The sequence below is a fragment of the Dunckerocampus dactyliophorus genome, chromosome 1 (genome assembly GCF_027744805.1).
Source record: "Dunckerocampus dactyliophorus isolate RoL2022-P2 chromosome 1, RoL_Ddac_1.1, whole genome shotgun sequence".
NCBI classification, from domain to species: Eukaryota; Metazoa; Chordata; class Actinopteri; order Syngnathiformes; family Syngnathidae; genus Dunckerocampus; species Dunckerocampus dactyliophorus.
In genome coordinates, this window is record NC_072819.1 from 39964229 (window position 1) to 39979844 (window position 15616).

A 15616-nucleotide genomic window follows, 5' to 3' on the forward strand; every position below is an offset into this window, starting at 1 on the left:
TTTGTGTGCTACTTTTACTGCACCGTTTTAACAGTTCACATGTCACTTTGTTTGCACAATGCACTTTTTCGAACACAACCTCAGTATTTAAACTGCGCCATATTTTCAGCATCTGGTTTTTCATTCAAGATCACGCCAATGTGAGCATTTCACCATTCATTCACACAATTGGAGTGCTGTAAGAATTAACTGGAAACTGTATGGCCAAACATACATGAATGACATAATCTGATAGAAACAGTTACAGTTTACAGAGTTGAGTTTACAATGGAAGACATTTAAACCTAAATTATAGGATTTAATACAGTAAGTTACATGACATTTAAAAAATGTAGTTGCATGGGTTTCAGTTGGCACAAAAGTGGCCACATAGTCAAGTGGTTTGTAATTAACTGCTGATTGGAGGGTTATTTTAAAGGGACTGTATGTAGCAGGTTCCTCTAGCTGCCTAGGGAGCACCAATATCCAATCGTTATCTTCGATAAGTATTATATCCTACCCCTTCCTGCTTTGAGTACATATGCTGTGCTGATATAACAGCATTAGTTATGTTTGTTGTCAGCTATTTGGCAAAGTTTAGCTATTAACGTGATGTAAATTGAATGTAAATTGTTGATCGCCTCTCTTTGACTGCTTTTGTGTGCATGTATGTGCAGGGGTGCTGTGAATCATGAACGAATCACTTTGGAATCACTTTTAATTTTTTTTAATAATTACCTATTTTGACAGTGGCCCTTGGAATTGTCCTAACGTTTCCCTCCCATACAGCGGTTTTGTGTGCACCTTACCGACATTACGTGAATACTAATAGCTGTGAGTGACGGCAATGAACGCCAGCCGAAGTAAAACTTATGACAATTTTATGCAGTTTAATTCGTAATTGTGAAAAATACAGACCTTTTTTGTACATTCTTTTAAACCACTCATGGCAACATACAGTATGCTTGCCGGCAGTGGTAGTCTTACATATTTTTGGTTTTAAAAAATGTAATTTGGAGCGTCTTGCATACAGTCCCGTTAGGTAAAAATATCAACAAAAAAAATCAAGAAACAAATATAAAAGGTCATAAATGAATTTGTATTTTATTAGTGTAATGAAATCAAGTAATGCCATAAAATTATAATTCCTCCCACTGCTTAATAGTGTATGATTTCGGGGTATTTAAATAGTTGAAAAGTCCAGACACTTAGGGAATTTCATTCCATAAGCCACAGGTTTAATGAAGTATAATTTTGTACATGATATTTGTCAGGTAGCATCATGTTCCGAACTGCAAGAGAGAACCTGAATGGGCTGCATGAATCCACGTAGGCGGAATGATATGATCAAGTCATGGCTTGTTGTACAGGTGCACACTTGTGGATAGCCCCTAGATGGCAGCACCGTCTCGCCAATTAGCTTGTTAAAAAACTAGCAAATATTCCCAACAGCATATTGCAAGGATGTGGACTGTCCCTTCCTGTTTTAGAGCCACCGTAGCTCCGTTGAGCAGAAAGACGGCCAGTCCAAAGGCGAACATGTCTGGATCCACGCTGGGTTGGACCCCCACGCGGAATGGTGTTCTCCGAGCTGGGTGTTTTATTAGCGTGTAGTGCTCGCTGCTAACCAAGCAGGCCTGTTTATTGCCAATCCCTTCCAGTCTGTCAATGCTTGTCCTCGTCTCAGTCTCATGGCGGAGACGAAAATCATTTATCACATAGACGAGGAGGAGACTCCCTATCTGGTCAAACTGGCCGTTTCTCCAGACAAAGTCACCTTAGCCGATTTCAAAAATGTCCTCAACAATCGACCCGTCCACAGCTACAAATTCTTCTTCAAATCGATGGACCAGGATTTTGGGTGAGTGTTCTCAGCCTATTTTCACTGCTGTTGTGGTTATTGTGTTATTATCATTAGCCGGTGCGTGTGGCGATACCCTGGGCTTGCAAGTGGTGCTGTGCGTGTCTCCACGCTTCCTGGCACCTGCTCATTATTGCAGGCGGTCCAGTGCGCAGTGAACGAGCTGCAAGAGTGTTCGAGCTGAGACCAGATCCGTCCGGTGTGGTCATCGTGACGCACACATGCATGCACCCATTCTACTTTATGTGTCAGGTGAAAGATGCCTGTATGTCTTAATTAGCTCACGCGCACTGTAGTCTGCAGGTGAATCTCAAGAGAAAACGATACAGCGAGTGTCAAATACAGTACTACTGTGTAATTACATAACATATTGCGAATGCGATTATGATTGCAAATATATATTAATTTAGCAACATGACAATATTTACCATGATTTAATTGAACTTAAATTCAGGCTCTTGCAACTGATATAAAATTTTATCTGACAAGTTAACCAAAATAATCATTTATTCACTGTACTTTTATTCACTGTTAATCGAATGACATCCAAGGCAATATTTGAATAAAAAAATATAAAAAAGATAATGCTCTGTAGCAGATATTGTTTATGTTTACTATTGTGGTTGGAGCACTGTGTTTGCGCTTTTGCTCTCTTGCACAGTGTTCTCACAAAAAATAGCTTATAGGTATTTTACAGGGGCAACATATGGGAAACACCTTTCAGTTATAATGCTCTGCTTTTTGAAGTGCACATTATTGTTATTTTAGTTTGTACCTATAATTGGCTTTATCTTACATGCGGCAAGCATAACAAAAGCAGTAAGTCACTGCAGGTAAAATAAAGGCAAACCGATCATCATTTTTGTTTCCCACAGTGTCCTAGTGTGTCAAGTCTACACAGTAAACATATTGTTAAATGAATACCTCTCTGACCGTGTCAATCATAGCTGACAATTATCTATGTATAAGCTGAGTTTTTCTCATATAGCTTTTGTATTGACTCTCATGAGATTGTGCAGGTGTAATCCAGGAATGTGTAGCATGTTATTGTGTGTTATTTAAAATGCTAACAAGACACCTACTACACAAAATAGATACAAATGTAAAGAGTTTTTAAAAAACCTCGGTTGAAATGAAGTTGCAGCAGGGATTTTTAAAATGAGGGCCTTCAGTACATAATAATACCATTATATTTTACTGATTATTGATAAAAGCATTTGCTATGATTGTATTATTGTGCTGTTTTAATCAGATTCAGCACTAGATATGCTCCCACTTTACCGGCACTGTAGTGTCTTTTTTCAGGCAGGTGGTGTTCAGCTTTGTCAGCTTGTGCTGTCAGAGAAAGTCTTGCAGGCTGCGTCTTTTGGTGAAAGACATGTGTAAAGTGTGTGTTCCTCTCTCTTCTGGTGATTTGCTGACTATTCTAGGTTTAAATAGCTCTGCAGAAATTGCCCCCCTCTGTGGCATCTTTGTCCTGGTCAAGAAATCTGTCAGGCCTTTGCTGAGGATGACATATTTGTGTCAGTGGCTGCTTCTCATTCCACTATGAGTCGTCATTCTGTAGCACGCACTGTAAATGCAAATACGGCTGGAGGAAGTAGGAGAGCAGGCGGCATCAACACACGCAGACATTCATTTTCACTGTAGCCTGACCTTGGGAGGGAAACCGGCTCTTCCTGGTTGCAGTGCTGGGCTTGGTGTGTCTCTTTATCCTCGGCTTCCTGCCTCGCTAGCAGTGCAAGGCGGCTGCTCACTGGGCCTCAGGTGATCCACAATCAGATTATGGAAACAAACAAAACGTGTTTGCTCTCTCCATACAGAGAGGTAGTTCCATGTTGTGGAACCCTGCATGTATATCAACAAAGTGTGGGGCTCAGAGTGGTTGGAGCATAAAGGTGTCGCCACAAGAATTCCAACCTTTGAGTTGGGGTGGAATCTCCAGGCTGTGAGCACCGTATGGCACTGGCACAAAATGGAAGCAGAACCAGTCAAAGGCACAGAGTATGGCAGCGCTTTGTGGCAGCCATGCTGGCTGCACCATGTCGGCAGAAGAAGAAGCAAAGGAGCAAGCAGTAAGACTGCTGAGCTTAGGAGGAAAACATCAAATCCCTTGCAGATATAGACTGTGTTTGAAATGTAAATGAGCAGCCAGTGCAAGGTCCTCTGTAGTAGACCCCCTGCCGTGCTGGAAAAAAACAGCCATTTTCTTACAGGATTGCTGAACTACATTTGCGCCATTTTTATCAGCTCTTTGAGTAACGGTCACGCAAAATGTGATAAACGGTTCGCCTGACGAACAGCCTCGCAGAGGACACATCCTTCCAGTTCCCATTGAAGTTCTAACTGCACATTTGCATGAACATGCATTATTTGTGCACAATTCATACTTCACTTGTCTTTGTTTTCATTACACCATCAATATTCATAAGGCAAAGAGCTAATTGAGCGATCTACTTGGCTTGTTCAGAGACTGGAAGGTGATGGTGTGGTGTCATTGCCACTGGTTGGCTCAAGTGGGCTTGAGATCTTACTGTGATGCTAGACAGAGACACTGTGGAGCAAGCAGCCAAGCTCAGTGTCTGCATGTGAGCATCAGACAATAAGGGGACGTCCTAGGGAGCTACATGATGCCAGGTCCCTGTAGTTTGTAGTTTTTCTGCATGAATGCATCCTATCCTATTCTGCTTTGATGGCTCACCCAAAAAATGGCTACGCTTCTGCTGTAATTCTTTCTTGTAAAACCTTTTATGGTTAAAACACCTTTGTCTGAAGCATAGTTAAATGCTACAAAAGCAAAAGTCAGGGATTTAATATTTCTTATGACTACAAAGCATAGAGAGTGTCCAACTGATCTGCAAAGTTGGTGTTTGTTACAATTTTACTGATAATATAGAATATATGGGAGCAAAGTAGTAGGTCACCTCATAAAGTCATTTTACGTAATAAAAGACCATGGCTGAGGTAGTTAAGGTCAAAGGTCAAGTCATGTACCTTGTCACTTCTGTATCAGTCATGATGTTTTTCAATTGTTGTAGGATTGCTCACTGCTAATCACTGGTTGCTTCTTCGAGTGTCATCATTGAATTATCTTAGATCGAACACCCCCCAAATAATAATAAATATGCAATTTTTTTTAAAAATACCAAGCAATTTTTTATGACTTATTTATTTAGTAACTTATTTATAATTGAACTTTTTTAACAACTAGCAGAACATGAACTGAGAATATTGCAAAAGTAAGTTTGGAAAAGTTAATGCCGGGTTATAAATCATGCCTCGCACGTGTATAGTAGAAGGTTGTGGCAATAAGATGAAAAGTTGATTCCACACGCTACAAATTAAACATTCGGACAGACTGAAGCAGTGTATACTGGCTCTCAACTTAGACCCAACGGCATCGCTAGGAACGCTCAGCTAGATGCTTGTTTGCTCTCAACATTTTTTACCTGAGGAGTTTACCAGCTCAACGGGGAACACAAGTCTTATGCTGAAAGATACAGCCATCCCATCAGTCGGCATCCCAGTGAGAGCGGACATTGCAAGTGACTGTTTTATTATGGTTTTATTTTGTCTATGAAACATTTAGTACTAGTGCTACATGATAACACTATGAGAATGGCTTCGTGTTTCACTATAGCTGGATCTGCCGAGCACCCAGCAACGTTAAGCCTGTTTTATGCTTTCTGCATCCGCGAGGTCCGTGTGGCTCTGTGCGGACAAATGACGATATTCTCGCACCCACGCTCCCTCGAGCGGCCCTTTTCATGCGGAAAATTCCAGTGTTTTTGATAGACTGCCCCCTGTAGTTTGGGAGCAGACGCTGCACGGAGTATAAAGTCACACACGGTCTCTCGAATGGATTTCCGCATGGCTCTTTCAAGCTGAATTTATAACCCAGCCTTTATTGTCTGCCTGGGAGGAGTAAAAGTGAAAAGTTGTCTTTGGCGGCGCCTCTCATGAAGTCTGTTGTGATTAGTGGTAGCAAACGCCTTCTCTATGCTGCTGTTGTTGACGGAAGTAGCAGTCCTTGCTATGGGCTATGTGAAATCAATGAGCCCAGAAAAGAAGTTCCGGTCATGCTTAAAATGACCAAATATAACAAAATACTGTAAGTATTACATGTTATCATGAATGTACATGTTACTACAGTGTTACTTATGCTAGTTGTTTTTTTCTCTTTAGAAAATACAGAAAGGGAATGCGTGAAAAAGAAAAGACATGTGTGTTCATGCCTCACATAAGGATTGTGGATGATGGCAAAATTCCAAAAAAGTGCAGTTTTCCTTTGAAGCTGTTTACACAAAAATTAAGCAGGGTTTTTTTTGGGCATTTTGTACCGAAAATGAACTGAACCGTGACCTTATAACCAAGGTATGTACCATAATTAGGGCATATCGCTGCATTATTTTCCAATGTTAGAAATGGAAATAGAACTAATCAGGCCAAACACAATGTCAAAAAAGGGACAAAACATGCACATAGTTAATCCTGTGTTATGCTAAATTATTGCAATACCTTTTACGTTCCATGAAGTTATGTGTGATATTAAAGGTGTATTATACCAGAGAATCTTGGTCACATTCAAAATTGTGCTTCTATTTGTGGTACTCACATAAGATATACTGAATTTGCGTCTTAATTAACGTCACACCTTTATTGGTCTACATATATTGTAGTCAGCCTTATGCGTTTTGGTTTGTACAGTCTTTCTTCTCGTAATCAGCCTGCCTTAGTTTGTTTCTGAACGCACAGATAAACATGTCAAATTCGCCCCCTCAGCTACACAAATATTCCCAGCTGTGGAATATTCTTGTGTCATTATGCTGTGAAATCTGTTGTCGCCACTTTAAGCTGAGACAGTGTCTCACAGCAGCCACAAGGTTCCGTGAACTGGATTTACCGCTTGAGTGGGTGGAACTGCTTGTTAAGAGTTCAGGAGTGGAACAAACTCTGCTCTAGGTGAAGGCAAGAAGCTGTGATTCTGTGTATGCTGTGTCTAAATGATGTACAGTAGTAAAAACATATAGTCTGAATGGGATGGTTTGTTTAGAACTGCGTGTGCTTGTTGTATCACAGATGTTTAAGGGATTAGTCCTTTTACAAACACATTAATGTGAAACAGTAGAATCAGGAAAAAGAGGCGTAGCTCACATTTTCTTTGTGTGGCCACACCAACATCCTCACAAGTCACCTTGCAGCTGGTCATACAGCGGCAGATAGGATGCAGACACTTCCTATCTAACCAGCAGACGGCCGCCTTCACCGCTCTCCCTTTTCCTCTTCCTGAGGAAGAAGAGGCCACAGAAGCACAGTCAGTGGAAGCCGCTACCATAAGCCGCAAAGGCTATGGTGTGTTTGTTCGCCTCTCCTGCAATGCCGCTCCTGCAGCAGCACCACATGGAAGTCAACTAGCAATGCCTATTGTATAAGTTACATGGAAGCGCTTGCCAGTACAAGGCTGTTAAGCGCTTGCTACTTGCTATGTCTCGGTGTAGGGCTCAAGCTGTTGTTGAAAAGTTGAAGCCTAAATCACACGAGCGTATGACATAGTGAATCTCAGGGAGATTGTTTGTAATTGTGTTGCCATGCTTATCTCCGAGCTCGATCTGCTTGACACGAGCCTGGCAGGTGTCTCGCTGGCAGCCACTAAACTTTGCCCCAGCAGGTTAAAGGTTAACTACAAGGTATTTTGGTTGGGAATTTACAGCCTGTGATGAAGACACAGAAGGTGCCATGTGCTTTTGATTCTGCAATCTCAAATTAAGTTGTGGCCTATGAATGCAACGCAAAACAAGGTATTTGAGCAATAACTCTAACTTACATATATCGCCTTTGTCCTGATGTGATTGTTACATGTCACTTAAACAAGTCACGCATCACTCGCTTTTGTCACACTGCTCAATAGGGCTGCTTCAGCTTGGTTTTTGTTCATTTTCATTTAAGGTTGTTGAAACTTAGAAATGCGGTGATGTGGAAGTATAATTTGGATAACATTAGGAAACATGTCATAAGTAATGAGAGTTTACATTTTTGAAATAAAATATTTGTTATGACATGAAGGAAAAGAAATTGTAGTGAGCACATTTTAATTACTAAGAGAGAATTTTGGCACCAAAATGTTTACATCTCTAGATCATTCTATTAACATTTTCTAACGTGTAGTTTTTTGGTAATTATTATCCAGTATCCAGTATGTTTGAGTAATTGGATAAAAGACACTTGACAGCGTACGGAATTACATTTGTCCAAGGACCAGAACATTTCTCGGCAGACACTGAGGACCAAATGGTATCATCAAAAAAACAAGCAGAAAAATGTATATATTAGGAGTGTGTCACAAGAGCTCGCAAAATTAAAACGTGACAAGATTTCTTGTTCAGAAAGATAAATGTCTCATGAGCACTAGGCCCGGGATGATAATAAATAAATAAATTAATCACACAGTAAATTAAAATAAACTTGATAATATTGCTGGACTTCGTATATCGGTATTGCCATGTGCATGCGTGTCTGTTTTTTCCTTGTCTCTCACCTCCAAACAGGCGAGAAGAGAGCTCACTCTTCTGAGCATTGGTTTCAGCACCTTGGGGCGTTCCTTCCATAGAACAACGGCATGAACGGAGTGAGCCCTTTTGTCAGTCAGTCTCTTTATCTCTGTGGGTGGAGGCATGGCCGCTGGCATACACACAGAGTGCAGAAGAGTGAAACGTAGTCGAAATTAAATTAGCAGATTGGAATATATTGTAATATTTTTTCATTGTGCTTTTTAGAAAAGTCATGTTGAAATCTCGTCTCATCTCATTTTCGTAGACCCAACCTCGTGCATCGTCTTGTCTTGTGAACTGACTGCCTTGTGACACCCCTAGTATATATTGTATTCTTAGCCTTTGTTGGTGTTTTGCGAGCCGTCTTCTTCTACTGCTGCTTCATTGTGATACGTATGCTTTGCTGTTGCCCCCTGCAGAGCAGAGGAAGTACTGCAGGAATGAGCACTTCTGGTTAGACTGAATGGTTTACACTATTTGGGTGATGTTTGGCAAGCTCAATGAAAACCTCTGACGGGATGGATGTGGCTCTGGAGGACCACTACTTCATAGACTCAATGTGTATTTTAGGGAAAATAGTTAGGGGAAAAATGTATTAATTTGTATTAAATTGTACTTCTAACAAGAGGAGTATATTCTGTCCTCAACTAAGGATTTTTGTTAGATTTTGTCCATAGTCATTGAATCATTGAACGTTATTATTATTATTTTATTAGAGCATAGCTAATTGTGACTTTCACTGTGCATCAACAGTGCGAGTGTATTTAGTGACACAGAAAGCAAGATGAACAAAACCAAAATATGGTCAGTTTCCCCTAGGATTTTCTGAAGCTGCGGTGGTGGACTGCCTGCATGTGAGTGCCGCCGCTGCTGCGTCTGCATCATTTTTTATTATGACAAATAACAATTTTTAGGACTTATTATTTATTTAACTTATTTATTTAATATTTTTCAACAACCAGCAGAACATGAACGGAGAACATTGCAAATCTGTTAAGTTGCTGAGAGCACTTAAAGTGAGAGTCTAAAATGTTGAGCCTTCTTTTGTTACCTGACGTATTTAGTCCAATAGTACTATGTGAATATTAGTACAAAAATACAACATTGTGTACTTTTTGATACAAACCTAAATTTAATTTGATGCCTGTTTTAGAGTAATACGAATACATGGGGAATTAATTGTTCAATAATATATTTTTTTGTTTAAAAAAAAAATAACATTTTAAATATTTTTGTTATAGAAATCTGTCCTGTATAAACAGTATAAACTGAGAGTCCAGGATTATGATGGCACTGGTGTATCCAACTTGCAGCACTACTAAAACTGCTTTGGCAAAAAGAAGGGACAGATGAGCTATTTGCGTTTTATGTGACTGCCAACATTTTGAAATTGTACTTTATTTAGAAAGCACATCTCCACTCAGTGTGCTCATTTGTCATTAAATACAGGCATCATGTTTGAAGGGAATGCTTATAAAAATACTAAGAGATGAAGCAAATATTCTTTGGTGAACTACTAAACATCAGCTTGTGAGCTATAGCGTCACTCTAAAGCTGGACACACTACAATTTTTCTGTTGAAGACACACATCTAGTATTTTGAAGACAAGCCATAAGTATAATAATGATTACAGGAGAGCAAGATTGTTAGTAAGCATGAATGTGACTTGTAGCTCGCCCGTCACAGGACAAAAACGAGCTAGCTAGCTGCCACCGAGAGCTATGGCTGAGAGGCAGTGAGTGGCGAAATGTGTAAACAAAGATGCCACGAAGTTGAATGAGATTGAAATGTCAGTGATCACACACGCTGGCTTCACCTGTGATGAGCTGTCGTCATTTCACACGATAATAAGGTACAAAGTAGGGATGAACCCTTGTAGGTGAGTATCCATTATGGATAATGCGTTTTTGGAGAGTACGAGCATGAAACAAACACAGCTCATCATTATCCGTAATCGTGACGGAAAATCCTCTTTATGTATTCACTCTTCACACTCTGTGATTGGCCTGTCACACACAGCGACACCCTAGACAACAACACAAATGCACAGCAACATAACATCTCAGCTAGCAGCAGTGCACTAAACACACTGAAATAGCTTGCTAACAATACAATGAATTGGTGGCAATGCTGATGAGGCTGGATGCCTAAGAAACAACACACAATACAATATGTGCAAACAGCATCTAGCATTGAACAAATCTATAGGGCATATACAATAGCAGCTCCTTCAGCAGCCGGTACACCCACGGTGTAAGAAGGAGAGGTTCCGCAGGTCCTTCATACCGACCGCTGTCAGGCTCTACAACACCTGCACCACCTGAACCATGTTGTAGTCACTATGTATTCTTTACACTGTATTCTTTACTTGCGTATCTTGCTTGCTGCTGTAACAAGTGAATTTCCCTGCAGTGGGATTAATAAAGTACAATACAATACAATATATCCATTCATACGATATATTACTTAACATTGTTTTCCCATTTAAAAAAAAAAATCATTTTTAAGGTGTAGCGGCTTTTATTTTGTAGTGGCGGGCCGCCACGATCAATTACATGTAGCGGAAACCCTGATATCACACATCAGAAAAGTGCACATAAAATAGGAAAAACTTGAAAAACAACAACACGCCAAAACCCTAAATTAGCACCCTAATTTATTGGATTAAAATCCACAGTCGGCATATGAAATCAAGTTGGCGCAAAAGCCTTACCTGTTTTAAATGATACTCCATGGTTGTTGGCTGTCGTATGATATGTAAGATGCTGCTGACACAAGTTGCACTTTACTTTCTTCGGGTCATTGTTAAACTTTTCAAAATACTTCCACACTTTGGATGATTTATTTACTAGCCATTATGAGCTAATCAGTTTGGCGATGTTGACGGTGGGCCTTTATAACAAAACTAAGACATTCTATGTAGAAATGTATGCCCCGCAGTAGTCTTGGGCACCCACATGTAGTCAGAATGGTGCAATCTTGATCTTGATTTTCTTTTGTTTCGACGGCAAGATTGTTCATGGAATCAAACTCCTCTGAATCGAATTGTCGAATAGTTGATTATTCTAAGACACCCCTACAGTACACGAGACAATTAATTATTATGAAAAATGAAGTAAAAGAAGAGAAGCTCGTCTGGTTGAAACCTTTCCTTGATAGCTCTGTGAAAAAATGCCTGAATCTTAATGACAGAATGTAAGCATGTGCAGCAAGTGTGCATCGTGGGTATTAGATGCATAACTGTGTTGATCCAATTTAGAATCGTTTTGGCCTTGAGGTTTATTCTAGTTTGATGTTTGACTCGATCAGCTAAAATGCCAAAATACACCCTAATGTTGAATGTTTTGGGTTCTTATCCATCATCAGACCCAATTCTTGCAACGGCCTGATAATATCATCAGTGACGGTGTGTTTGCGCTTATTCTGCAGGGTTGTCAAAGAAGAGATTTCCGATGACAACGCCAAGCTTCCTTGCTTTAATGGCAGAGTGGTGTCCTGGGTAAGTGAGTTGATGATGCATGTGTGTACTTGTGGATCATGCAAATGTGACCGCCTCCACAGAGCTTTTTTAAACACTCTTCAGCTTGAGCTCATGAACTGAGCTATACTACTATATAGGTCTGTTTCTCTCTATTAGATGTTAAACAGCTAGAAAATACATTCAATAGTTGATCAATTTGACCACTAAACCAAGATCTCTTACCTCCGGTGCAACCTATTTGTCACTCTGTTGACTTCAGTAGCTTTATAGTGTTCTGTAATTACCAGAGTGTCCCTAGGGGACAATAGAGGATGTCGAATTGAATCAAACTGTCATGTTAGCAGAGGATTTACATTTTAACTGATACACTCTCATTCAGGACTGAAGACAGGGGTTAACGCTGTGGCCGGAAATATTGATGAGAAGGATTGTACAGCAGGCTGCACTTTTAATTGAGTTAGTGGCTTTTAGCTTTTCTTCTTTTTTTTTTTTTTTTACAGCATAAAAATGTGATATTTTATTGGTCACTGCGATGTACATAATGAAAAGGCTTTTCCTTATGCTGTAGACCGTTGTTTTAAGTCTCACAGCTAGTTTGTATTTTATCACTTGATACTGATTTTAAGAATTAGTAGAATTACTAGAGTCACTTCGTCTAATTACCATTTACTCAAGATTTGTATGCAGCAACAAGTCAGTGCTTATTCTGGCACTGACAACTATAAAATAAAATATTTTTTTAAAAACATCTTATGAACATTATGAATAGTGGCTATCTTATTATCTGCCTTAAAGCTTGCTGTACAAAGTTAAGGATCGAAAGAGTGATGAACAAACTGTTCAATGTGGCCGAACAGCAGTAATTTAATGCTTTGAATGAATTGTTTCTACTTAAGTAATACACAATGACAGTTATTATGATGCATTTATTTTCTGTTGGAGTTCGTGGAGCTGCCCGTGAAAAATAACCTACAGTGGAACCACTGCCCCAGTAGAGAGGGACATTAGACAGGAACATTTCTTTGATCTTGTGTTATAACATTGTATCTTGAAATAAACATTGGCCATTTTAGTGTGCAGCAGAGTTTGTAAGGGTACTGCAGACAATGGTAACAACAACATGAGGTGACTGGTGCACTGATACGACATATGAATTCAGGGTTGCCAGGGCAATGACAGAAACATTGTCTGGCTCTTTCTTAAAATCCAGTGGACAATCACAATGTTATTTTTGAGTAATATTAGTATTTATTATTGCATGGTGTTTCCTGAATACTTATTTACAATTCTAGTTTTACATGCAGAAAACAATTCAAAATACATAAATACCGTATTTTCCGGACTATAAGTCACACTTTTTTTATGGTTTGGCTGGTCCTGTGACTTGTGCTCCGGAGGGACTTTTTTTTCACACTGACAGCCATGAGAGGCCACTCTAGGCGTGTGTGCCAGTCTCTGCTACTCTTATCACTTCTGTACCTCTGACAATTTGCAATGTAAACATCAACTTATAAAGACAACCGAGGGGCTACCCACACGGAAACATTTTCAGGTCTAGAGTGGGCGTGTGTACAGACAATACGAGAACGAATAATGACGTCACCGACCCACCACCACCTCATCGCCGTCACATGACCAGAAGTGAGCTTTGACGACAAGCCAACATAATATCTGAATATTTCGATGGATATGACTCACCTCAGTCAACAGTCTCCTGATATTTTATTGTCTTTTTTTTTTATTATTATTTATTTAATTAAATTAAATTTTATTTTATTTTTCCCTGTCCTGTCCAGCCATTAGGGCAGATAGAATTGTTGATCTAAATTCCCTCACGTGCTCAACAGATTTACTCTGCCAGGGAAAAGTGAGATACACTTCCCCTGTTATACAGAATTTATTTGACTTTGAATGTTTTGGGGGGTGCAGGGATAAGAGGGGGACAAAAAAAGACAACAGACAAGGACAACATCAGTAACAACAATTGTGACAACAATAACAGAACAACAGAAACAAACAGGGCTACATCAGCAAATGTCTGTGACGACTCTAAAGACCCTGACGGAAGGGTTTGTTGTTTTATACTCCATAATGATTCACAGAAGCGGAAGGTGACGGACTTATACATCCGTTCTTTCTTCTTCCATGGTTTGGAGGGTCAAGTGGTTCCGTCTGCGTGCCTATTCACAGTGCCACATAGCGCTTATGAAGACAACTGAGAAAGACGGAACACAAAAGCCCCCAAAAAGAAAATCATATTCTCCATTACAAGCTGCAAGTAGTGAAATATGCAGCAGAAAGACTTGTGAGGGACTGGCGAAAAGCGGAGGACACTCAAACTGCAATGAAGAAAACAAAAAAAGCTAATCGTGGGCTAAAAGCTAGATGGCCACAGGGAAAGGAACAAGTTCACAAATGGGTGCTTGAACACCGTGCTGCCAGGAGAGGCTTGTCAGCAGCGCAGTTACGTCTCAACGCCAAGGTAGGTGCCAAGGCGATAATGTAGATGACTTTGCGGGTTGTTTAGGCCATAGTTATCTGAATAACTACATGTTACGTTAACAGACACCTATTTAGCCTGTTGTTCTCTATTTTATTGTTATTACTATAACATGCCTTTCAAGATGAAATGTCTGTTCTTGGTCTCAGATTTGATCAACTAAATTTCCCCCCAAAATGCGACCTGTATATGTTTTTTTTCCTCATCATTGTGCATTTTTGGCTGGTGTGACTTATACTCCGGAAAATACGGTACACATACATGATGAATGAAAGAGATAAATTACCTTTTAAGGTTACTTTTACTTTAATGGAAGGCGTGATTGGCTGGCGACCAGTCCAGGGTGTACCCTGCCTGTCGCTTGAAGTCAGCTGGGATAGGCTCCAGCATGCCCCGCGACCCTTATGAGGAGAAGCGGTATAGAAAATGGATGGATGGATGGGTGTTGTTGTCATAGACACAATGTGGCAACAAGATCAACACAGCATGTTTTACCATGAGTTATTTCTCGAAACCAATCGTGTTTCTCACCTTTTCTTTTGATCCTGGCTGCAAAATTATCCAAAATGGAGCCAAGTGTAAGCATTTTGATAAAGAAGGTGATGAACACTATTGAATTCAAGAAATAACTCATGGCAAAACACAAAGGTGGTGCCCATGTTGATCTTGCTGCCACATTGTGTTTTCAGTCAAAGTAAACTTAAATGTTAAATGTTGATTCATCCCTTTCGTTTGTCATTTATATGCAACTAACTTGTTTGACACTAGTGGCGTAACTGTGTTAGTTAGCAAAGAACTAAAGAGTCAACCACAGATTACATCATCGACGGGCGACGGAGCTAACTTGCGGTTACTGTTTCCATGTATTAGCAAGCTGCTAAAAAGGACGTTTTGTGAAAAAATGCATTAAGAACACAGTTGCAGTCACGCAGTGCATTAATAACACAACAAGACGCGCACCGTATTGTGCGCTTCCTGGAAAAGCTGAGGCAAAAGTTTGGCGTAAATTTTCGTTGTTAACCGAAAAACACGCTAACCGGGGCGTATGCTAACTGAGTTTCCACTGTATTAGATTACTATAACATCTGACGTCCGTGGGCTCAGAAAGGCTAGGGACTACTGTCTTAGGGCATCCGCTGAGATGTATATGCCCTGTGCTCTAGATTTTGCTGGCTAACATTCACTCAGGATTGTGCATCTGAATCCTTTATTTTTTTCTAAATCCATATTTCTCTAACTCTCATAG

General features: G+C 40.0%; 1 protein-coding gene across 1 annotated transcript in view; it reads left to right on the plus strand.

The window, feature by feature from the left end:
• The first annotated feature begins 1412 nt into the window (after nucleotides 1-1412).
• dvl1a (dishevelled segment polarity protein 1a) overlaps nucleotides 1413-15616 on the plus strand; it is a 39624-nt gene continuing 25420 nt past the window's right edge. The window contains exons 1-2 of the mRNA XM_054761281.1: nucleotides 1413-1840; nucleotides 11819-11888. Of these exons, the coding sequence (XP_054617256.1) occupies nucleotides 1671-1840; nucleotides 11819-11888 (240 nt within the window). The 5' untranslated portion in view covers nucleotides 1413-1670. The remainder of the gene's footprint in view (nucleotides 1841-11818; nucleotides 11889-15616) is intronic.